The sequence below is a fragment of the Brettanomyces nanus genome, chromosome 1, assembly GCF_011074865.1.
Source record: "Brettanomyces nanus chromosome 1, complete sequence".
Lineage (NCBI taxonomy): Eukaryota > Fungi > Ascomycota > Pichiomycetes > Pichiales > Pichiaceae > Brettanomyces > Brettanomyces nanus.
Genome location: NC_052374.1, coordinates 1,159,010 through 1,183,915, shown reverse-complemented (window position 1 = coordinate 1,183,915; position 24,906 = coordinate 1,159,010). Strand labels below are relative to the sequence as shown.

At 41.0% G+C, this 24,906-nt stretch overlaps 8 protein-coding genes across 8 annotated transcripts; 2 read left to right on the top strand and 6 right to left on the bottom strand.

Annotated features, from left to right (window-relative positions):
- Positions 1-309: 309 nt before the first annotated feature.
- FOA43_000543 (uncharacterized protein) lies at positions 310-4,074 on the bottom strand (the record flags this gene model as incomplete). Its single annotated transcript, XM_038920873.1, has 1 exon — positions 310-4,074. One exon carries the CDS (start codon positions 4,072-4,074, stop codon positions 310-312), a length of 3,765 nt encoding a protein of 1,254 aa, XP_038776801.1.
- A 125-nt stretch (positions 4,075-4,199) lies between these two features.
- FOA43_000542 (uncharacterized protein) lies at positions 4,200-6,125 on the bottom strand (the record flags this gene model as incomplete). The annotated part of the gene is made up of 1 exon (XM_038920872.1): positions 4,200-6,125. The coding sequence occupies one exon, from the start codon at positions 6,123-6,125 to the stop codon at positions 4,200-4,202; it is 1,926 nt and encodes a 641-aa protein (XP_038776800.1).
- Positions 6,126-6,346: 221 nt separating this feature from the next.
- Positions 6,347-8,722, bottom strand: FOA43_000541 (uncharacterized protein; the record flags this gene model as incomplete). The annotated part of the gene is made up of 1 exon (XM_038920871.1): positions 6,347-8,722. The coding sequence occupies one exon, from the start codon at positions 8,720-8,722 to the stop codon at positions 6,347-6,349; it is 2,376 nt and encodes a 791-aa protein (XP_038776799.1).
- Positions 8,723-9,586: 864 nt separating this feature from the next.
- FOA43_000540 (uncharacterized protein) lies at positions 9,587-15,124 on the top strand (the record flags this gene model as incomplete). Its single annotated transcript, XM_038920870.1, has 1 exon — positions 9,587-15,124. One exon carries the CDS (start codon positions 9,587-9,589, stop codon positions 15,122-15,124), a length of 5,538 nt encoding a protein of 1,845 aa, XP_038776798.1.
- A 1,587-nt stretch (positions 15,125-16,711) lies between these two features.
- FOA43_000539 (uncharacterized protein) lies at positions 16,712-17,718 on the bottom strand (the record flags this gene model as incomplete). The annotated part of the gene is made up of 2 exons (XM_038920869.1): positions 16,712-17,578; positions 17,710-17,718. The coding sequence occupies 2 exons, from the start codon at positions 17,716-17,718 to the stop codon at positions 16,712-16,714; spliced, it is 876 nt and encodes a 291-aa protein (XP_038776797.1).
- Positions 17,719-17,737: 19 nt separating this feature from the next.
- FOA43_000538 (uncharacterized protein) lies at positions 17,738-19,764 on the bottom strand (the record flags this gene model as incomplete). The annotated part of the gene is made up of 2 exons (XM_038920868.1): positions 17,738-19,326; positions 19,758-19,764. The coding sequence occupies 2 exons, from the start codon at positions 19,762-19,764 to the stop codon at positions 17,738-17,740; spliced, it is 1,596 nt and encodes a 531-aa protein (XP_038776796.1).
- A 273-nt stretch (positions 19,765-20,037) lies between these two features.
- FOA43_000537 (uncharacterized protein) lies at positions 20,038-21,990 on the top strand (the record flags this gene model as incomplete). Its single annotated transcript, XM_038920867.1, has 1 exon — positions 20,038-21,990. One exon carries the CDS (start codon positions 20,038-20,040, stop codon positions 21,988-21,990), a length of 1,953 nt encoding a protein of 650 aa, XP_038776795.1.
- Positions 21,991-22,506: 516 nt separating this feature from the next.
- FOA43_000536 (uncharacterized protein) lies at positions 22,507-24,321 on the bottom strand (the record flags this gene model as incomplete). Its single annotated transcript, XM_038920866.1, has 1 exon — positions 22,507-24,321. One exon carries the CDS (start codon positions 24,319-24,321, stop codon positions 22,507-22,509), a length of 1,815 nt encoding a protein of 604 aa, XP_038776794.1.
- Between the last annotated feature and the right edge of the window lie 585 nt (positions 24,322-24,906).

Below are 24,906 nucleotides of genomic sequence, written 5' to 3'. Positions count from 1 at the left end.
GAGGTCAAGAAGCCTCTTACATATCAAGAACGAATGAAAATAAATAGAGAAAGAAAAGAACGTAAGAGACGAGAAAGATTGAAGAGAACCAAAGAAATAGTGAAGCAGATGAAACTTGATGAAAGAAAGAGAGAGCAAAAGAAAGCGATGTTCAAAAATGCAAAGACGCGGAAAGGCCAACCCCTGATGGCTCCAAGAATTAATGATATGTTGGACAAAATCAAGAAGCAGGCTACAGCTGATAGGGCTGAGAAGGAGGAATAAATTCATAATAGAGTACGCAAACCCTTAATAGATCTAAATAATATGCTACATTTGGGACATGTGAAGAATCTCATCGACCCTCAGGTTACCGACTTGATCCAATTTATCCTTTAGAGAGTCTCCGTTAATCACGTTGAAGTCTTCTAGAAGGCCTTTGGATGAGGAATCGACCAACTCTAATGGGCAGAGATCTCTAAGAGGAAGAAACCTAGAATCTTTTGTAGCATTAAGTTGGTGATCTTGACAGTCTTTCAAAAGATCGAACTGGACCTTGGTTATCAAAGTAAAGAGATCTATTTGTCCATTGATTCCCACTGCTAAAAAGCTATCCACGGATTGTTCTCTTGTACCATCTTTGCGTGCGCTTCTCCATACAGGTCTGAAATCGCAAGCAAGGATTCTTGGGATAAACGGAACCTTTGCATTGACCTCCGTCGAAGAGGAGTTAAAAAGGTTCCCATAATTTTTCAACCTCAGCGTGGAGACGGTGCAATGCTCTTTATCTGCCACCGTAATTACCGATGATACATTGCTCTCATCATCCTCAGACCAGTTAGATCTATGACAGATGGAATTTGAAGATAATACTCTGGCAACAGATCCATTCTGAATACTCTGGAGATTATCTCCGTCATATTTGAACTTGTAAAATGAATCTTTAGCTGTATTAATAAGAACCTCATTGGATTTTTGCACCACGCTAATTCCCTTAACCATAGATAAAAACTCGTGTGCTTTAATAGAATCTCCCATTCGGCTCTCCTCAGGAAGATATCTCTTCATGAGAAGACTCAATCCAGAGCCGTAAACCAACGTAGAATCAGATAGTTGATTGACTGCATAAACAGGAGCGGACTCATCCCAAGAATATAGAAGACGAAGAGCAACATTTTCTCTAGATTTTTTGATCTCAATTATCTTTATGCTTCCTCCTCCGGTATCCCTCTGAAGACATCCCACAACGATATGGTGATGAATGTAAGCGTCACGTTTTATTGAGGGTATCTTCCATTCGTAGATGGTCACTGGATACTCGTCCGCTCTGAATATATTATTTTCCTTTTCATCGCTTTTTAGAATCCTTCTTGAGCCACGATCTACGAAGATCAACTTATTCAGATCAGGGAAATCGACAGAAATCACTATGAACAATCGCTGGTGTTCGTAGTATTTCATTCGAAGTCCCTGTACCCCGAGGTTCACTTTTCGATAGTTCGAAGACACATATCCGGAGACGTATATATGATCCAATCCGTCGTCTCTTATAGCCAATAAATGATCATCCATATGTTGAGATATCCATTCCTGTCCCGACCTCGGTAGCAGAACACAGGAAATACAGCGTCTATCAGAGCCTTCAGACACCCAGATACGTTTAGGAAAGACAGACTGCTTTAGATCTAGCTTCCAAAAACATTTAGAGACAAGGTAAAACTCCTTTTCTCCACAAGGAACAATATCTACGGGGTAATTTCCAATATGCACCGTGCACGCAATAATGAAACTCTCCGTCTCCTCATCGTGCTTCAACACTATATATGAGCCATCCTTGGAGGTGAGGACCACATTCTCATCATCTACCACACACAGACTATGGCATAGAGTAAAACATTCTTCCGAATTTGGAGCAAATGCAATGTTCAACGTACTAACATACTTGAATTTCTCATCATCTTGCTGACAATAAAAATGAAGACCATTATCAAAATCTCCTAGAGCCAAGTATAATCGGACACCTGTTCTAATAAACTGTATCATCGAAAGCTGACTATGTAGAGCATCCGCCTCAATGGCTACAGGAATCAAGTCATTAGTATTATCCGCCACACGAAAGCACTCCACTGTCATCACAATATTATCCTCCTTTTTAGACTCGTAGGCAACAGCAACGTAGGACTGATCCGATGCTGCAAGTACAATTGGATATGAAGACTTGAAAGACTTCATAGAATCTAATCTCTGAAAGCCACCAATTCTAAATCCATCTTCAAAAATCTGTATGAATCGATTATTGCCCAAACTGCCGAAGTGAACTGTCGCTTCTGCTGTACCAAAATCATCAAGAACCATAACTACATCATCATTGTCTTCAGTGGAATCTTCAATGCAGAATATCATGGATTTATATGGGAAGGAGGCAACATAATAGCAATGAGATTCTTCATTCACAAACATGTATAATTTCTGGGCACCCTTAAATTCCGACATGACCAGATACTTGGAAGCAGGTATACCCTTTCTCAAACAAAAAAGAGCACTTTTCTTTCCTGTTCGACCAAGACACCAAAACTCCTGGGCAGATGTCATCGTAACTGACTTGGATCCAAACGAATCCACCACGGCGAAGTCGTACAGCGGGAACCAGCAGGTTTCTGTTGATTCTTTGCCGACGACTTTCATAGCATAACCTTCTTTTCCACTTCTTCTGGGAACAAGCTGTATGTCTTTGGTTTCACAGTTTCCCTTATCGTTGGTATATGTCAAATCGTAGCGCAGCGGGGCCACTTCTTCCATAGCAAAATGAGTGAAAGCCGCCGGCTGGGTGAACAATTTTCTTAGCTGCATTCGCCATTCTGATTTTTTAATATGGTAGAAGATATCAAGTAAGTATAATGCATGAGGAGCGCTTGAAACAAGTACCTGCTGCTTGCAGAGTTCTGGATCGTCATACTCTTCACAGGGAAGACATGTAACCTCTGACTTCGGAATGTAATAAGCAGTGGGCTTGAAAACCTTTCCTGTTGATGTAAGCGGATAGTTAAGACTGAACATGTCAGATTCATCCCGAGAGAGAAAATAGCTCGAACCTCGAACGGAACATTGGGTCTCTTGAATAAAAAGGACACCTTTAGTGTCCTCCAATGGTACTATAAAATAAGGGATTTCAAATTTCACAGAAAGCATAGAGAAAACCGACTTCTTAACTGAACTAGCCAACTCCTTACTCACATAAAACTCGTTAAATTCGAGATGAAGCATCATGTTATCAGTAGAGACGAGATTCAAGATCATGACATGGTCATCACGTGCAGGTTCCAAAAAACATGTCTTTAGGATGATACCAGCAGTTAGTAGATTGGTGGAACTTGTAAGCGCAGGAATTCCAAACTTATTATACTCAACCTTGAACAACCGAATCACGTTGGAAAATGCAGAGACAGCCACCAAATTCCCTGGCCTAAAGCATGTCACGTGATAACCCAATTTCACAAGCTTGGATTCGTTGCTACCATTAGAAAGGCCAAACCTTTGTACAATTATAGGCTCCAAACAACCATCAGACATCAATTGGACCCTGAGAATCAATAAAAATCCACTTTCTAACGTTATGATAAGGGAATCTTCACCTTTACTTTCATTGTTGCCGGGAAGTACGCATGCGCTTAGCACCGAGCCGTGGAACTGAAACCGTCGTTTTCCACCGATGCATATCGTAGTGGAAGAAATGTAAATATCCTCATATATGTACTCATCCTGTTCATCATTGTTCTCTGCATCGTCCTCTTGTACATCCATTTTATCTTGATCGTCACCCTCATTCTTCTCATCGTTGGACAACTCTCTTAGAATCTCACTATCCTCGTCGTCGTCTTCCTGCAAAAATATATCCATTGATTCCGTCGGCTCTGTAAGTTCTTGCCATGCAAAGGGGGTGAGGAGTCGCCTTTGTAAGTTACCCGGAGGATACTTACTGGAATCTTGGTACCGTTCTTCGTTATGGTTTCTTTTACATCGTATATTGAAGTCATGAAAATGAAAATCAACCAAACGAGAGGCAAATACCGTCTGCTTGAGGTAATATAAGCTCATACTAATCCTTCAATACTACCATACTCTAGAGAATGTGCCAGATCTACTAACAAAAAGAATACCTTGTAAAAACCCGATTTCAATCGCGCACATTCAAGATGATTAAATCTTTACAACTATCTATTCTAAAGTGAATCTACATAATCATATAATATCTCCGCCACTGTCGATGCTTCCTCATCTAAAGTCTCCTCAAGTTCATGGACAAAGTCACTGTATTCGACAGAACCTTTCCCTTTTCCGAAATTCTTCTCCATAAATTGCACCATGAAATGAATTAAGGAGTCCTCTTTGATACCAATGTATTTTTCCACTAAACCTTCAGCCTTGATTCTGACTTTCTCAAGCTGCCCCGTAGTCAATCCTGCAAGTTCAACTTTTTTTCTTCCTTTCTTGAAAGAAATCTTGACAGGTTTTTCCCGAGTGGTTTCAAAGCTAGCGATGAACTTATTAGCTTCACTACTGGTAGCCCTATCATTATTTTCTTCTTTCCGGTCTTTATCGTCTTCTTCTTCTTCCTTCTCCTTGGGTTTGCTTCTATATTTCAAATAGTTGTTGTGCCTGGTATAATATTCATGATTTCTATCAATTGTGTTATCAGAATCGTGAACATTGCTTACAAAGCTTTTTAAAAACTTCTCCCTTGATTTTGGAATAACCTTGCTCATATAGACATGATGTTCAACCTCATTGATAAACCTCTCATACAATTGCTTTCTTTTAGCCTCCTTTTTCTGTGACAGCTGCAACTCCTTGTTATATTCACGTTCTAGTCTCTGCTTCTTTTCAGCTTGCACCTTTTTCTCATATTCTTCATCATCTAAATCGTCATCATTTTCATTTTCATTATCTTCATCTTCCAAATTGTTCTCCAGTTCGTCAACCTCCATTTTATCACCCTGATCCTTCGCTGATTGATTATTCAACTCATTAAACAACTGTCTCAACTTCAGCTTTGTTTTTCTTTTATCTTCCAGTTGTCTTTTCTCTCTTTCTTTCTTTTCCAACTGGATCACCTGTAACCGGAAGTCGATCACGTTTTGTCGAACACTGTCGACCATGTAGGAAGGAACATCTGAAAGATCCGATGGATCCACTCTGTATTGGCTAACGTATTCCTTTTCATTCACCATCTCCCGTTCTCCGCGTAGCTTATACCGGATATCAGAGCACTTTATTAACCGTGCAATATTTTGCTTCGTTTCTGAGCTGGTATCTTCTGAATCAATTTCAATGCTAATGCTCTCTTTCAACTTCTTCAATGCAGGCACTATCTCTTTCTTGACACTCAATACAACGGATTCAAATTGTCCACCCAAACTTTCAAGTATCATCTTGAACAAATAAAGTGCTAGTATGTCCTCAAACTCAATAAACACCATCTTTGACTCCGCTACATACTCATTATCCAAAAAACTCCATCTGAATTCTGGTACTATTTGGATTCGATTTTCTGGCTTGTCCTTTATACTCACCTTATACCCCAACCCCACTTCTGTAATAACATAGACCAATAAACTCTCAACGACAGAAACAGAGGCAACCAAAGAACGGGGAAGATTATCAACGGCCAAAATTAACTCTCTGCCAACATTCAATGATGGATCCTCTTCACCTCCATCAGAATTCTTCAAATGAAACATTCTCAAAGGAACAAAATGGGTTACCTTATCTAGTAGTAGCCTTGAAGATCCATCCTCAATCGCATCACGGTTTTCATCATTCTCCTTCTCATCATCAGAATCATGATTTATACCCGTAAGAGGAATTCCGGTCTTATGAGAAGTCAAAATATCGCTCAAACTAACAAAGCTATCAAATTGAAGTGCACGAAGCTCAGGGGTTTTATTTAATGCTAATGACATGGTTGAGGCATGATTGAAACGATCTCTGAATCTGGGCATAGACCTCTTCCTAGCCTGTACTAACCTATCACTTTTGGTATCTAATCCTGAACCAGAAGATGTTAGAACCAAATCCAGAAATTTAGAAACTTCAGTTCCAGCCATCAGACTTCTTTTAGAATCGGCCTTGTCTAGAGTTGAAGCCATTGGTTAACAGAAAAAGAGATATATTCACTAAAATTTAACTTACCTTTAACTTCATCTCTTCCCGTTTCATAATTTTTTTTTTGTTCACACTCTTACAGCTCTACATTTAACGATTGTAAAAATATGATAACCATTAGAACCCAAAGAATGATTAAAAGAACAAAAATAAAGCAAATAATAAGGGAGGTTGCGCATATGCAGTTCAGGTTAATGTAAACCATTTACATGCCTTCAAGCTTCTGCTTCTGCTGTTTTTGCTGATGCTGATTTTCATGTTGTGGATCCTGCTGTTGATGCAGCACCACCCTTGGATCGCCCGGCACTGCTATATTACTCTCCAATGAGCTTCCAGGTGCGCAGTTGTTATAATAGAGATAATATGGATACATTGGAGGTGGTGCTACCCCAGGTGATTGAGAAAATCCTGCATAGGGGATGTAATATCCTGGAGATGTTGACGAATTTGCCGTTCGAGGCACCGATGCCATTGATGAAACTGCTCTAATGCCCCCCTTTGAGGCTTCCTCTGTTTCCGGAGGATTTTTGAGTGGCGGCATCATTGTCGGAAATTGACCTCCCATATATCCCATATCCTTTGTTGGCAGTATGTAATAATAAGGCATGTTATATGGTCCCGGTTGGGGATATTGCTGCTGACTCATTTCTTCAAGCAATTCAGAGTTCATACTTTCTCTGCCATCAACTGTGCTGTACGTATAACCAGACTTCGTGGCACTTCCTGAACACGTTGTCGCATTACTCCTGATGGTGTCGCTGTCTTGATAGATCTCCCTATTAGCGGCAAGAGGTGATCCCGCATTGCTCCCATTTGCTTTAGAAGAATCCTCATCGACAGGCAGGAAAGGATTTATAGAGAGCCCTGCAATCTTTGTTGATGCATTAGAGGAGTTACCAACTTTTGTGAAACTGAAACGCTTCAACCTTCCCTTGTCATCTATGCTATTTCTAGCACCCCCCGCCGACATAGCATATGATTGGATTTCACCGGGAGAATCAACGATGCAGTTGGGGGCCAGTCCACCCCCCGAAATGCTCCTGAAGTTTGATTTCTGCTGCGAAATGGCCCCTACTGGTAATGCATTATGAGCGAGCCGACTTCCCATCCCAAGTCCTCTTGCCATATCATCTCTGTAAGGATAAATGCTTCTTTTCCTTAAGCCTGGTCTGCTATCGGTAGACCCAAACGAGTACTTTTTCCTGAAATTGATAGGAGGAGGTGCCAAATTCAACCGATGGGAGGAGAGCCCCGCATATTTTTTCCTATAGTTGTTGTACAGCTCCCTATACTGAACATGAATTGTTTGGTATTTGAACAGGGCATGATTTTCTGCTTCTACGGCCGAGGCAGCAGATTCCTTTTCTTTGAACTTGATAAAGGCGAAGTTGTTTAGCGGCCTGTTCACTAGAATAGCTTCTTTAATCATTCCATGCGTTTCAAATCTTTCAACCACTTCCTGTCTGCTGATTCTTGGATCAAGATGACCAACAAAGATTGAGAACCTATCGATGGTGACATCTGGAATGTCGTCGTATTCGTCTTCTAAGTTCTGTGCCCATTCGATACACCAGGCTGCTTTTGTTTTCAGATTGGCAAAGGCACTAATGGCATCCTGGCGGAACACAAATTTTGCGAACCAGTTCTTGGAAGGACCCTTTTGAGATGGAAGTGCCTCAAAGTTTTGATCAACCGCTACCATTCTTTCCACCTCTCCAAATGCTTCCAAGAATTTGCAGAGTCTTTTGGCGGACACACCTTTATCATTCATTTGAAGATAAAGGGTTCGATTAACTCTGGCTCTCTCGCAGCGAACAGTTCTTCCATTCAATATGGAATGCTGACCCTCAGAAATGGCTGTTTTGGCCTCTTTTTCGGTGTCATACTGAACAAAAGCATAGGGTCTATTTGCTGGGTCTCTTAAAACCTTGACAAGAGTAATTTTACCCCACTGGGCGAAATGACTAGTAACTGATTGACATAGAACATCATCCGAAAGGCCAGAAGATAAACTAGCGACAAATATACACGCCGAGGGACGACCACGTGGCTTTCTTTCTTCTTTTTTCTCTAGAGAGTAGAGTCTATGACCTTTTAGCTTTACTGCGCTCTCATTGCCACTGCCGCTGGTACTACCATTGGTACTACTCTCTCTACTAATACCCCTTGTTTTGCTTTCGGAATCTTCTTCAAATGAAAGAAGGATTTTGTCCTCCGTTGTTAGTGAATCGTCATTTATTTCGCTATCAGTATTTTTGGATTCTCCAACAACTGGACTAGTGGGTTCTTTGATGTTGCCGAAAGTGGCATCAGTCTCGTAATCGGTATCGCTTCCTTTGAATTCTGCGTTACCGCTACTGTCATATATTCCCTGCCCTTCTTTCTTGACATCTTGCTCATTTGTCACGGCAGTAGTAGGAGCAGTAGCTACCCCATCTTCTTCTTCTTCTGAGAGAGAATCAGCGTACTCTGGCTCCTCACTTGCCAATTTCCTGGCCAACCTAAAAGTTTCATCCACGTTGGATGATTCAGCAAAAAGATCATGTGTGGGTTTCTTCGACCGAGATTCTGTAGTGCCCATCTTTAAAAAATGTGCTGTAGAATAAAAGGTAGAAACGTTCGTACCGAAAAAACAAAGTAGATCCTAGAAGATAGAAATCAGAAATCCAACAGAAACAGAGAACGGGAAGCAATACTTCCGACACAAATGCTATTCTATTAGAGGACAACGGGTAGTCTGACATGCATCATGCCCCCTCTCCTCTATTAGTCCTTTTGTTTTGTCTTGAACACAAAAGGGACTTACTTAATAACTTTTGTGAGGGAGCGAATCAAGAAATTTAGTATTTACCCACATGCGCGCCGTGTAAGGCATGCGGATTTCCTAAACCGGAAAATAATGGATTTTGATTCAAATATTAACAAGGCTCTATATGCTTGCGGTAGGTCTTGGCGATCTGTAGTCCAAAATAGAACTATCTTAGGCATATGCAAATGCTGCCCATATGCAATCGTACCTTGTCACCAAGAATTTTAGCCGTATCAAGCGAGTTTTTCGGACGATGGCGACCACCATCAAGGATATGAATGACTACTGGTTTTGGCTTTGGCTCTTGACGTTTTTCACTTAATAATTACTCACACAATAATCACACAGCTTACAGGTGCTCAACCAGTTGATCTATATAAACTAGATGATCCGCTGTTTCGCTTTTTAAGAATGCTAATTAATGTATGTCTTCATGTCGCCCATTAACTTTAATTTTCCAGTACAGCTAGACACCTTATTGTTCGCTAAACAATGCCATATCTCTTCTCATTTTTTTTATTGTAGTTTCCGTCCTGTCATTTTTTTGCCTTCGGAATCTTCCACGTAATCAAATCCAACGCTATCCCTTCCCTGCGTTGTTGTCGTGATCAAGGTGTTCTACTCATATTGTAAGTTATGGCTGATAGAGAAAAGGCCCTCGTCGAAAAGGTTGAACTTCGTCTTGCGCTGGCAGATTCTGATGCCAAATTTGAACACTCTTTAGGTATCTATTTGGCACCTTTACTTTTGAAATTTGCTTCTCCTCATGCAGCAGTGAAGAGCCAGGTTGGAAAAACCGTTCAATTTCTTCTTTCAAGAATCAATTCGTCTCCAACAATACAATTACCGACAGATGCTCTTTTAAAACAAGTACAACTTCCCCAGATTCCCGAGGGGGAAAATCCAATCATTGTCCAATCCTACACTTTAGTGTTTCTATCCAAGGGAATCTCTAGGCTATCCCAGGAAGATCGGAATCGGCTTATTCCTAAAGTCATTGAAGGTATATCAGGCTTCAAATCAGTTATCTCTGCAAGGTTGTTCAATATTCTTTGCAAATTGATATTGAACTATGATACTTCTGAAATCAATGTCGACAATGGCAAAAAATTCAGAGAATTCATGCAATTCGATGGCGTCAATCGTGCCCAAGAGGATTACTTGATTGACAAATTCTACAAGTTCAGTCTTTTGCAGTCCATTCATTCCGATTCAGAAGGTCGTATACCGAAGGGTTTCTCCTTTCCGGGATTATCCAACGAGGACTGCACTTTCTTCACTTACGATGCTGGTATTACATTTGATTCTGCCACTTTGAGTAAGTATAAAGTTGCCATCTTGAAGTTTATTCAGTACGGCTTCAATGAAAGAAACACCCTTGTTTTCTTCACCGCATCTGCCGATACAAGCTCTGCCGTGGCCGATTTGGCCTCAAATCTTTTACGAAGGAGAAGCATCAACCACGAAGATCCATATCTTGTCGACAGCTTGATCTCAATGTTTCTTGGGGACCCCCAAACTTCAAGATCTGCAGTGAGAGTTCAATTGCAAGAGAAAATCATGAACTTCTTATGCCAGAGTGAAAGAGCAGTCAAAGATCCATCCGTTGACAAGTTGATGTCGATTGGTCTGGACTCTCAGTACAGTAAGTTGAAGCGGGGTACTGTGAAATTCATTCGTTGGGTTATCACTCAACTTTCCGCATCAGGTATAGAAGATAACAACGATCTTAACTCAAGCATGGCATTGCAGCTTATGTCGAACTTACAGAAAGATAAACAGGCTGAAGTAAACACAAATATGAGTGACTACCTTTTGCAGAGACGATATCAGTACGAAGCTTTAGGCCTTATACTTAGAAGGTCGTCACAAATCACAGACTTCTCCTTTATTGACTTTTTATTTGACATGGTTCTTACAGAGATCCCGGAATTGAGGCCTTCTGCTCAAGATGCTCTTTCAGGATTGACTGTTCACTTACCTAACCTGGAATCCTCCTCCAAGGAGAAGCTAAAACAATTTCTCAAGGGAATAATCCAGTCTGAAATCAATCAACGACCGGTTAAAAGGGAAAATGAGCTAGCTGCTCGCTATATGGCAGTTAAATTTATCAATTGTGCGTTTCCTTTTAGCGATCCCGAGGCAAGATTACTAAATATCCAGGCTCAATCTAAAGACGACAAACCAGAAACCATTGAAGAGGCTAGCAAGGGTCTCAATCCTTATTGGTTTAGCCTTCTTCAATCCTCCAACTCTAAAGAGTTCAAATCCACTGAAGAACTAGTTGGACGCAAATTAAGGAAGGATATTAAATTTCCTGAATTTGATTCAATGGTAAAGTATATGGCCACTGAACGTATGGGCCAGAATCTCGATAAGGCAATTATATTTACATTGAGATGCTTAGTGATGGAGTCCGTAGAGAATATGAAGACTGTCATTGTAATAGACTCCGAGTGGGAAGAGAGAATAGAAAATGCTATTGACTTTGATCATCATGTCCGCAACTGCATTGTAAGAAAGCTTGCCAGCTTAAATAATGTAACCGACGTTGACAGCGATGGAGATACTTCCATGCACTCTTCTGAATGTTCCCTTGATATATTTTTGAAGCTATGCTTTGAGCAGTTTTCGAGCACCATAAATCTTGAGGTAGGCAAGCGGTTGGCAATGCTCATTTCACTTTGTCCTTCTTCAACAATCAGCAGATTTGTTTCAGAGGTAGATTCTTTACTGGAAATCTTGGGAAAGACGTTTTCGGATGATGCCTCTTGTTATATATCTGAGATGTTAGGTATTTTATGCTCTCATGTGTCGTGCTCTGATGAATCGGTCTTGTCGATCGTCGACAAACTTTTGGATACGGAGGAAATAAGGCCTCTTGGATTCATCATATCTCGATTGGCTCTAACCAAAAGACTTTCATTGGTTGACCCGACAAGATTTGAGAAAATACTCGACCTTGCCACCACTTACCAGTCATCGTCAGGTAAATTCAGAGCATCCTTTGATTGTATTTCGCAGCTTTCCCTGTTCGGATGTCTAGGTCCGACTCATATGTTAACCAGCAAGTTGAGTGACTATAGGGTAGCTATTATTGACCATTTCAGGCCGTTGGTTAAGAAGCTTCAGGATGATAGAACAGCGATGACCTGGGCTCACTTGAGACTTTCTGAAGCATCATCAGAAGAAGCCAACGAGGGCAACGAATTGATGATGTTTGAGCAGACTTTATACGATGCGCACACCACAAAACATTCTGATTATCTATTCTCCCTAGGTGAAGCATTCACGGTTGTTGCCTATGGCTGGAGATCACATATTATGGATGATAAAGTTGATATCCAACAAGCTGCAGTTAAAGTAGCTGAATTAGTGCCTGATATTGACCGCGTTCGTATAGTTTTGAGTGCCATACTAAAAGCCTGTGAAAGCACTAAACCGTCTTTGAGAAAGGCAGCTTGCATTTGGTTACTCTCCATGGTCCAGTACTGCGGTGACTCGCCAAGTATCAAGAGCAAACTAAGCGAAATTCAAGTGGCGTTTATGAGGTTTTTAACTGATAGTGAGGATTTGATCCAGGAATCTGCTTCTCGAGGTTTAAGTATTGTTTATGAGAGGGGAGACTATGATTTGAAGGATGAACTTGCTCACAATTTACTTTTATCATTCACGGACTCAAATAGGACGAGCAAGTTGATCAGTGGAAGCATTGGTGGAGATACAAAATTATTTGAACCTGGCGTGTTGAAGACCGACGAAGGATCGGTCTCAACCTACAAGGATATATTAAACTTGGCCTCTGAGGTTGGTGATCCAAGTTTGGTGTATAGATTCATGTCTCTTGCCAAGAACTCTGCCCTTTGGTCCTCAAGAAAAGGTATTGCCTACGGCTTGGGAGCTGTGTTGGATAAATCTAAATTGGACGAGATGCTACGCAAAGATGAAAGCCTTTCGAGCAAACTTATCCCAAAGTTATACAGGTATAGATTTGACCCCAGCAAGTCTGTCTCAAAGACTATGGATGATATTTGGTCCGCGTTAATTCTCGATTCGAACAAGACTATAGCTGATAATTTTGAAATCATTTTCAAGGATTTACTCAAGGGTATGGGAAACCGTGAGTGGAGAGTGAGAGAGGCCAGTGCCGCCGCACTTAACGATCTTTTAAGGCACTTCCCTTTGACGAGATATGAGGACAAGCTCAGCGATATTTGGGCTATGGCATTTAGGAGTATGGATGATATTAAGGAGAGCGTGCGAAAGGAAGGTAATCTTTTAACCAGATACCTAGCAACCACAATGGTCAAGAGGGTTTCTCAGCAGGGAAAGAGTTCCGAAGAGAGCTTGAAGCAGTTGATTCCATTTTTACTTGGTAATAATGGACTTTTAAGTGATGCGGACGACGTGAAGTCGTTCGCCTTTGATACCATACTGAAGATTGCGGAGACATCGTCATCTTCTTTGAAACCTTTTGTCAATGAGATGATTGAGCATATGATTTCCGTAATGTCATCAGTCGAGCCACAAGCGGTTAACTACTTGAGTTTAAATGCAGACAAGTACAAGCTTAAGACTCAGGATATTGATATGCAGAGATTAAATATGGTAGGTGGATCACCGATGATGGGTGCCATTGAGAAGCTTATGAATCTACTTGATGCTTCTCTAATGCCTGATTTCGTGGAGAGACTTTCCAATGCTGTGAAAAATGCAGTTGGTCTACCCTCAAAAGTGACTGGCTCCAAAGTGATTGTTGATTTAATTGTGAAACACTTTTTTTTGGCTCAGGAATATGGAAATGACCTACTAAAGATTTCAATGAGCCAATTGAAAAATCATAATGACACAGTTTCAGGATCATACGCTATAGCAACGGGATATTGTATTAGAATCGCACCGACGAAGAAAATCCGAACTCTATCGAACAAATTAAAAAGATACTATTTTGAAGCACCTTCAGATAACAATTATCTACAGAAGGTATCTTCTAGAACATGTGCTGCTGCGGCTAAGTACTCCAAGGACACGTTTCAATCAGTGGCATCCGACTTTTTGCCGTTGGCATACATTGGTAGACATGATTTAGATGACAAAGTATCGGATGGCTTCAAGAAGGCATGGGATGCGTCAATTGGTTCTGGATCGAATGCTATTAAGCTCTATTTCAAAGAAATATTAGGGCTTATTAAGAGCAACATCGATACTGCTAACTTTGGCCTTCGTCACACCATTGGCTTGTCTGTGATTGAAATCGTGGATAGGCTAGGCTCACAGGTGGGAACTTTGTCGCAGTACTTGGATGACTTTTATAAAGTTTTATTGGACTCGCTACATGGAAGAACATATGAAGGAAAGGAGAAATTGCTTGATTCTTTGGTACTTTTGGCTGTGAACAACAAGGATTACCTTGAAGAACATGAAGATAATTACGAGAAGGTGCGTAAATGCATTATAACGGAGGCTAAAAGAAAGAACAAAAGTTACAGGAAGCACAGCATAAAGTCTTTTGGCAAATTCCTAGGTACATATGCGGAAGATTCAGAAATGTACAGCACCTATATTGAGTTGATAGATTCTCTTCTTCATCCCTCCAAATATGAAACGACGGATGGTGATAGTGATAATGACTCTATGGATACTGATTCAGACTCAGATAGAAGCGGCTCCAAGAAGATGAGAGCTGCAAAGCTCGAGGAATTCAGAAACTCCTTATTGGAAAATTTGATTATAGCTGTCAACAAGACTGAACCTAACTTTCAATTGGTTCGGTATATTTTGGATGACAATTTGTCGTCGATTGCCTCAGAGGTCAATTCTTTTAAGACTAAGTTAGTGATCATGAATATATTGACTGAACTCATCAACAAACTCGATCATAGTGATGGCTTTAAGGGCCAGCAGGGAAAGGAACTCGCCCAAAAATGTCTGACTGTATGGAATGAGTTGACAAAGAGCTCATCTTCTAGCGACAACTTGCAGTCCGTTCTTGTTAGTTATATTAGATTAACCAAGTTGGTGGCTACGACTCTTTCTCCGCAAATAGATGAGGATGTTGTGAATAAAGCTACCAGTATATTGGATACACTTGCGAAGGAAAAAATCAATTCCGTTATCACCATGGAAGCGGAGAGAACATTGAAGAAGCTCAAGAATTCACCTGGAAACATATAAGCACAGTACTCGAAATATAGCATATGGCAATCTGATTTCATTTTGAATTAGACCAGAACAACAAAAAAAAGTAGATAGTACATAAAAAACTTCGCCATAAGACAAACGCTCAATCAAGTTGCATACCACCTCTCAACCTCAAGACTAAATGTAAAGTGGATTCCTTCTGGATATTATAATCAGAAAGAGTTCTACCATCTTCTAACTGCTTACCGGCAAAGATCAATCTCTGCTGGTCAGGAGGGATACCCTCCTTATCTTGAATCTTTTGCTTCACATTATCGATAGTATCAGAGGACTCGACCTCCAAGGTGATAGTTTTGCCTGTCAAGGTTTTCACAAAGATCTGCATACCACCTCTCAATCTCAAAACCAAATGCAAAGTTGACTCCTTCTGGATATTGTAGTCCGAAAGAGTTCTACCATCTTCTAATTGCTTACCAGCGAAGATCAATCTCTGCTGGTCAGGAGGGATACCCTCCTTATCTTGGATCTTTTGCTTGACGTTATCGATAGTATCAGAGGACTCGACCTCCAAGGTAATAGTTTTGCCTGTCAAGGTTTTCACAAAGATCTGCATACCACCTCTCAATCTCAAAACTAAATGCAAAGTAGATTCTTTTTGAATGTTATAATCAGAAAGAGTTCTACCATCTTCTAACTGCTTACCAGCGAAGATCAATCTCTGCTGGTCAGGAGGGATACCCTCCTTATCTTGGATCTTTTGCTTGACGTTATCGATAGTATCAGAGGACTCGACCTCCAAGGTAATAGTTTTGCCTGTCAAGGTTTTCACAAAGATCTGCATACCACCTCTCAACCTCAAAACTAAATGCAAAGTTGACTCCTTCTGGATATTGTAGTCCGAAAGAGTTCTACCATCTTCTAACTGCTTACCAGCGAAGATCAATCTCTGCTGGTCAGGAGGGATACCCTCCTTATCTTGAATCTTTTGCTTGACATTGTCAATAGTATCAGAGGACTCGACCTCCAAAGTGATGGTTTTGCCTGTTAAGGTTTTGACGAAAATTTGCATTCTTAAAAATTTGATGATTATCTGTTATATCTCTAATCCTTATCAGTAAGGTTGTAACGATAATAAACTTTGGCACACTAATTGACACTGGCGTTCGCTGAAATAATAGCACAGGGAAAACAATGATCTAATTAACGATAGAAGTGAAGAAAGAAAGAAAGAAGAGCTGAAAGAAAACTACACATGTTTACTAACGATGAATTTAATGGGATTATAAATATTGGAGGGCAAAAACAAAAAAAAACAAAAAAAGAATTAAAAAGAATTATAGATGACTGCTACATTGCCCGCGTTATCTGTTGTTACCCAATTTAAGCACGAGTTTAATTTTTTTGTCACTTATTAATCTTGTGCAGAATTCCTCATTAGGAAAGTATGGACATAATGTAAATTGAAGGTGGTTAAATTAGAGGAAAGCGAGCGGCAATTCTCCGAGTTGACAGCGAGGCGGAACAATGCAACGATAAGGTAGACAAGTGAATGGAAGGTGCATTAAATTATCGGATGGTATTAGTAATATGTATCTAAGGAAATCGGACCCTTTGTAGCAATTAAACGTTTTCCGATTCTGGAACACTGACGACCACTGTTAGAGGCGGTTGAAGATCGTACTTTGTAGTACCATGGGAACCCGCGGCGTCCGCCCCCTCTTCAAGCTCTGCTATATTACTTAATTTAGATCTTCCATCGGCGCCTACACTGGCCAAGGTATGCGAGAGGTCAGGATACCTACTAGAACTGAAAACCACTTTATCCAATGAAGGAGAAGATGGGTTAGATTGTGATGATGGCGATCGAGACTTTTCTTCAGTCTCTGTAGATACAATTGCATTAGATAGCAACTCGTCCACACCATCAACGATATCTCCTCTGTTGTATATATCCAAAGATCGAGCTCTTCGTTCCTCACTTTTTGCTGATGTGCCTGTAGTCTGAGTAGGAGGAAGATCAATGGATGATCGGGGAGTTGGTAGCTTCATGTCAAGTCGCAGATTCCTGAACTCGTCCCTTTTAGCGAGTAAAAGCTCTTTATTGTCCAAGAGTCTCGAGATGTCACTGGCCTTCTGCCTCACATTGGAGCACACTTTGGCTAGTGCTTCTCTTTTTTTTGTAGTATTAACCTGATACTCTATGAGAGATCGTATAAGGTATTTTTCTCTATAGAGCCAGCTAAGAAACTCGCCAGAACCTGTCTGAAGCAAGAAATACACAACAGTGAGTGCTTTTAACACCTGAACAGGATTTGTGCCCTTCAGTCGTTTGATGAGCAACTTACATATAATGGAAAGGTCTTTGATTCGAAACGTAAGGTGCGACAATTCATTCAATTCCACACTCGTCGGCCCCCAACTGTTACTGTCTGTAGCTTCCCAGATGAGTTTCTCCGAATATTTCACATTAGACAACCTCGGGAGATTCTTCAATGCATGAAAACCTTTTTTGAAAACAGACATATATTACCACTTCCGTTAACAGGGTTCGTTAGTAGAACCATAAAGGGCCCGGTTAGTGTAATTCATAGCTACTTGGTGAGAATTTTTATTATTACTTTTTTCATCTCTATTAAGTTTTCTTTCTTACACAGCACTGTAATCAGTGATACCCAAATTTCCCACCTTCACTCCTTCATTGTTGAGTATCATACCCAGGTACCCATCTGCACCTTCTAACACCTCTATATCCACCTTATCTCCTTCCACCGGAAGAGTCTGCGGCTCGGTCCACTTTTTGGTTTTCTTCTCGTAGGCAGAGTACCATTCTCCTAGGAACATCAATCGGGAGGCAGGATCCAAGTGCACTTGACCAGCTTCCACAGAATTAAATCTGATAACATTCTGGAATACGCCTTTCCGTAGATCGTAGACTCCCACCACTTTTTCGCCGTATTTAATCAATAACCAGTAACCATTCTTGGCAAACAGCATCTGTGACAATTTACCCAAACCATCTTCAGGAGGTGAAATTGTCAGGAGCTTTTTCTCTTGAACGAGTTCAAAAATATCCACTACCGAATTCTCATGACCCAATGCCATTAGTATGCCGTCATTATGTATGACAGCATCAGTAATTACACTTTCAGAGATCTTAGCAGACTTGTAGATGACTTTTTTACCGTCAAAGATTGTATATCTGTCCGAATACGCTTGAATAGATATGGGTAACGAGGGATGAACTGCTGTGGCCTTAATCTGCTCCTTAGATTTGATATAGTCTGATTTCTTACCATCCTTGCAAGATATTGCCAATACTTTAGTCTTTGTGGTGAGCAACAACTTGGTGTCATCACTGTTCTTGTCGTGAATCCAGTTCAATCCAACAATTTGACTGCGACGATCCACTTTGAAATTTGTGACCAAGGTAAGATCGTTAGTCTTTGAATCTATTTCAAAGATCTCGCCACTATTATCCTTCTCATAAACAATGGCAATCTTAAACTCACTTTTAGAGTACACCTTGTATTCGCCGTGATCGACTGACGCTGTCTCATCAAATGATAGTTTAAAGTTTTCTCTCAAGCTAAACGGAAGTTTGTGCTTATGCGACTTGTGCCGAGAAAAAAGCACGAGCTGCTCCTTGGTGAGAAGGTCAACATATTGTTGAGTAAGCGAGATGGACTTGTCTCCAACCATTTTCTCAACAGGTTCCTTTGGCTCCTTTGGTTGATTTGGTTCCTTTGGTTCCTCGGATTCCTCGTCCACCTCACCTATATCACCAGTTCCGATCTTCATTGCCAACGCTTGCAATGCATTTCGTGCCTCGTCCCTCTCTTTAACAGCCCGAGTCGCCACCTTTACTGCGGCATCCTGCCTATACAAAGATAAACTTAGCTCTTTCTTCAATTCAACAATCTGCTTGCGAAGCTCGAATATCTCCAATGATAACGAGTCCCATTCATTCTGAAACATAGCAAGCATTGACGGAATAGAGTCTTGATTTGATTTCCTCGTGAGGACAATACTGGAGTTGATGGAATCGTCAATGGACACCAAATCATCCTCTGTCATGGGCTCCTCATTAATAGGATCCTTTTGATTTTGAGAGATGTATTGGGAGATCAACTTCCGATCGAAGATCCTTCTAGATTTCAGCGAAAGAACAGGATTCGAAGTCGGTTCTCCTGATATGGAGCAGATCATATCTTGAGGAATGGGATGATAAACACTACCTATTACATAGGCCTACTAGATTAGCAAAAATTTAGCCTTAGCCAAAAGGTGTAGGGATGCGAACCTTCTATTTAAATCAGGAGGGACCGACCAAGCTGAGTGAAACGTGGCTGAAAAGAGGAGGCCCCTTTCCATTCGAGCACGCGACTGTCATCTACTAGGAACAAATCGCGTATGGGCCCGGGAACAGCAGGATCGGAAAAGAGCGCGAAAGTCCGGAACGGAGGGAAGGTTAATTAAAAGATTAGGCGGTAAAAGTATGAACTACAGCAAATGGACAGATATTGTATACTCAACGTCGCCTTCTTACTCAAACGCTCAACCTGGTTACAGAAGTAGCAACTCATTAACTGCACGCGACGAACTATCGAATCTACGAGGAGAGATCCAACATTACAAAATTTTTCTCCTTTTGAGTCGCATGCCAAACGGACCATTTATAATAATAGAATCGAGGGAGAAAAAAAGTCTAACTGGACTTGGAACATTTTATGAAAGAAATAAAATAAAAATCTGTAGGTTTACTCAAACACCTTCCTTTCTCTTCCCTTTCCATGCTTTTTGCATCACGTTCCCCTACCTAATTCTCGTTTTTCATTGCCTCCGCTTGTGTTTCTGATAATGTACTAGATTTCTTTCGTGCAAAAGATACCAGACTATCCAATATATCAACTGCAGTCATTGATCCTATCTCTCGATTTATCTTTACAATGACTACGGTATCGAATTTGCAGTCCGAAAGCGATTCTCAAGAAGTGCCTCCTTGCAAAGTGAACATTAGTTCTCCCGTAAGGGAGGTTTCTCCCTTGTCCGAGGATACCGGTAAGGTGTCTTATTCCTCTTCAAGTTCTTCCAAAGACTTTAAGGGCCCCCGCTACAAGGGCCGTCTTCCGATTTCAGAGGTTCCGGAACTTATGACTCTTTGTGAGGAGTTTATTGCCACAAAAAATGTCACTGGCTTAGCAATGATTGCACGGCAAAGAGGTTTACCTCCCTCATTGCGGTACAAGATATGGCCTGTTCTTCTCAGATATCATCCTTACGTTCAGCATCCTTATATCGAACCCGATTTCGATGATGACGATGATGCGGAAGAAGAAGAGGAGAACGGCCATAAGAATAATAACAATGACACCGTGAACGATCATAATGACGAACACAACACTGGCCATAATAAGAAAGAGGCCGATACCGGCAAGTTAAATATTCCCTACAAGGAAATCAAGTTTGACTTGAAGAAGTATACTCGTTATACAGAGCGATACAAGCCTCAAAGCATGACGCTGGAATTACACGACCTGTTTGATATCCAAGATAAAATGTTCGAGGCTATCGAGGGTGCTATTGTAAGATTCGTCAAGAAATGGGGGTCCATTGTTAAGTACAACTCTGGTCTTACCTGGATCGCGATGGGTTTGGCTGAATGGATTCCTCCCCTAGAGAATTCTGAGTACGTTCTCTGTGGCAGAGATGACATTGCAAAAAATGGTACCAAGCTTAGAAATGTTAATGATAATTATTTTGAGCGCTTTGATTCCTATGATTCGGATATTTCTTCCAACGCTTCCTTGACTGTCGACTCAACCCCTAGCATTTCCGGATCACCCCGTTCTGTTTCTAGTCTGGCCACTTCCAGCTTGACCTCGGACGACACTCGTACATCCCATTCCAGACATTCTAATGATCCTTACCCTTTTAAGCCGATGAATTTTGCTGAAGTTTACGAAAGAATGGTTCTTGTTATTCTTCACACTCCGGATCCTGCTGAAAAGGATACGCATCTTTCTCCTGTCACAACTACAGCAAGTAGTCATACGAGCGACAGTACATCACCTTCGGATATGAAGAGAAAGTTGGATCAACTTCCAAAGTTTGGTGGTACAATCGAGGATAGGATCTCCTTTTTCTTTTTTGGCTTAAGAAAACTTATGCCTGAGTTGCACGGCTACCTTTCAGATGAAGATTCCCTCAAGGGAAACTGGATCTTATGGTGGTTGAAATACTGTGGATCCAAAGTCTGGTCCAGATACGACAGAGGTAGAACGTGGGATATGCTTTTAGGATTTCGTGTGAATTGTCGCCACTTTGAGCGTGATTTACCTGTATTGCATAAACTGACAGATGAGCAGATGCGCCTGTTAGGTCCAGATTTATTCTGGTACCCAGAGGTCGACGATCTGTCCGTCAATAATGGTTATGTGGATGATTCTAGTTTGAAGAATCCTTTGGATCACCACGGCAGATCGTCTTCTATACTGACGCTATTGAACCAGGTGTCCGTTGGCTCATCGGAGTTAACGCCAACCCTTGCCTCGTTATGCATTTCAGGCCTCGAAAATGAGGACATAGATGCACTTCCTCAACTTCCTTTCTCGGTTATCGATCCGCACATTCAAATGATTTTTGTTTCACTTGCATTTTTGAAATCTAAGGAATTCACGATTACAGAGTTGGATCAGTCTGAGATCATTCAGCTTTTTAACCGTCTTTCTTCGTTGAAAACCTCGGAGATAAGATCATTTGTATCTGCTGACGGAAATACGATTGATCAGCATTACCACCCGATTAAAAAATCCAATAGGGATATCGAGAATATCATTCTGGAGGCCGGGGAACTATGGCGAAAGTTCATATACATGGAGATGATGGTGGATAATACATAAGCTGAACACATATATACGTAAATGAATCTACGATACAACTTTTCTACCGTTCAAATAGGTATTCATTTGGTTTATTTATATATGTAGCCTAGTGAAATGACATTCTAAGTGTTAAAGCAAAGAAAGAAGGGGTTATCGTTGAAGATGCAGTGAGAGAAAAGGCAAAAGAGGGACTGGATGTGCATGCAAACAGAATTCAAGGATAAGAAGAAAGATACGAGAAAATGGAAAGAGACAAACAACACAATAGACTGGCCAAAGAAGAAAACAGAGTTAGCGCATCTCTGTTTTCTCGCCGCTAAAAGTACATAGTTGAATAGTTGTGGAAAAGGGGATAATTAGTTGAATAAATTGAAGCCAGGTGGTCCCCATAGATTCCAGTCATTGTAATTAGTCTCTTTCTTTATCATTGACATTTCTTTCTTCTCATCATCCATTTACAGCGACACCAAATCATTGAATGCAGATAAAACAGTTGATGTTTACCTGCGAGCGTGAAGTAGAGTAACTATGACTCTACTCCTTCAAAGGGAATAGTTTTTTTAAAACATTGAAAATACGGGTGTTTGGCTGATTGACGTAATCATTGTCCACAATGTTGACCAAAGTGAATTCATTTATGAGACTATCAACGAAAGTAGTAGCCTGATCGCGTTTAAGATCATCATCATTTTTGAAGAGTGAAGTCCATTTTCTTAGAATGCTGAAGAATTCATCTTTCCAGGCAATAAAGGAGATCTTCTCCACAATGGTAGGCTGTGCGACCCCTTTTCCAGGGAAGCAACCCCAAGTGACAGCATTGATAGTGCTTGCACTTTTAGCATTGGAGTCAAAATCACCATCTTCATCAATAGCATAATAAGTCAAGACATGGTATTCTGCTTCGTTGTTGATAGCGTTAATCTCCTGGACCAGCGAGTCCAGCTTCGCAGTTGGAATTAGAAACTCGAGGTACTGTTTCTGATAGACGTAGCCATTACCAGGACCCCATCCGTGAACTTTATTGGATGACGGACAACAGTTGATGGAAGGCTGACAATTAACAGTGAGTACACCACGACGGTTCAAATCTAACAAGTCCGACTTGATGGGGTCAATCTCATGACTAATCTTACTGTCAGACCATGGTAAACAGTTGATGTCACCACTCAAATATTTGACAGTAAGGTCGGTTATAGCTTTTATACCAGTAGGAAATCCCCACAAAGATAATGCCTTCTCACGAGTATGACGAATCAATTGGTGACCGGATAGTTCTATAGATCCAAAGGCCGGAGACCTAGAGTCACCCCAACGGCCGTTAGGGAATTCATCCCAGTTGGAAGTCCTCTCGATATAACTAAACTTTCTGTTCTGCCAAAAGATTGGACGTACTGATTCCAGGGATCTGTTAGGATTTAACGAGCGTCTCCACGGTTTAGTATCCATACCAACAAGCTGTTGCTTGGAAACTAAGCCAAGATGCCTCAACACCATAACACAAGACTTCTCCAAATTCATAGTGTAAAAGTGAAGATGCTTGATATATCCAGATTCTAGCAGCATCTCGCACATCTCGGCAACTAATTTAGCACCTTCCTCACGGACCATAGAATCATCGTCCTTTATAGGCTCTAATCTTTTCAAAAAGTGATCAGGAAGATGTATTTCGCACCATTTTGCACGGCGGATAAAGCCATCATATGTAGATATAGGCATGATTCCAGGAATAATAGGTATAGTAATTCCAGCGACACGACACTTTTTGCACCAGTCAATAAATAGATCGACGTCATAAAGCATCTGAGTCACAATAAAGTCACCTCCAGCGTCCTGCTTTTGCTTCAAATATTGAATATTCTTGTCTACGTCCCTTTCTTCAGGGTGTCCTTCAGGATAACCAGCAACGCCAATGCAAAAATGGTCACCGTAACGGGACTTGATATGGCGAATCAAATCCTTGGCATAATGGAAAACACCTGTAAATTCCGATCCATCTAAGGGAGCATCACCACGAAGTGCAAGAATATTCTGGCAACCGCAGTCAAAAGCAGAATCCAAGGCCTGGTTAATGGTCTCCAGCTTCATGCTTGTACACGTAAGATGCATACACGTTTCTAAACCAAGAACAGTAGTTGTAACATTAACCATTTCAGTGGTCAAGGTTCCCAACCGACCACCAGCATTCCAGGTGATGTCAATAAATAATGGGTTAAGATCATACATTCTGTCCATTCGATCATATAAGTTCTGCACACCCTGCGAAGTCTTAGGTGTAAAGAACTCGAATGAGAATGTGGCAGGAGCACTAGAGTCCTCTTGTGCCTGCTGAAGCTTCTGTGTAATCTTCATGCTGTTCAAGGGGATAAAGAGACCTGCCGGAGAGTAAACAAAGACGCAACCTTAAAAGACGCTACCGAAAAGTGAAGAAAGATGCTATCGGAGCATGAATTAAATAATCCAACGCTTTTTTTTTCTTTGTCGGAGAATCAACAATTTAGCGGCCTCGAAGCTTATAGTGAAGCACTTGAAAATTTTTTTGTTCCCTCGTACAGGTCCCAAAAAAATGCATGTGCTAGCCGTGCGAGCGATAAAGAGATAGAGATCTCTGTAGGGAGTTTGAAGCTCGGAGTAGGATAACTGCAGAAACTACAGAATATATATTACGCCTCCACGAACTCTTACGCTTTTTAAATCAGTCCAATCCTTTTTACCTCTTTACTTTTGCTCATAGGTATCGGTATCGACCGCAGTTGTACTAAATGCCTTTCTCATAAAGCCCGAATTCCCTGCTGACTCATTTCTTGGGGGCCGATGAACGGGCCGTACGAGCTCCCATATCGCGGGGTTGAAAAATATTTAAAGTGGACTCGGGCTTCGAATCTTCTTTAGTCGATAAGTCGGTAGGTCGATAGGTCGATTTGGCAGACGCGAAAC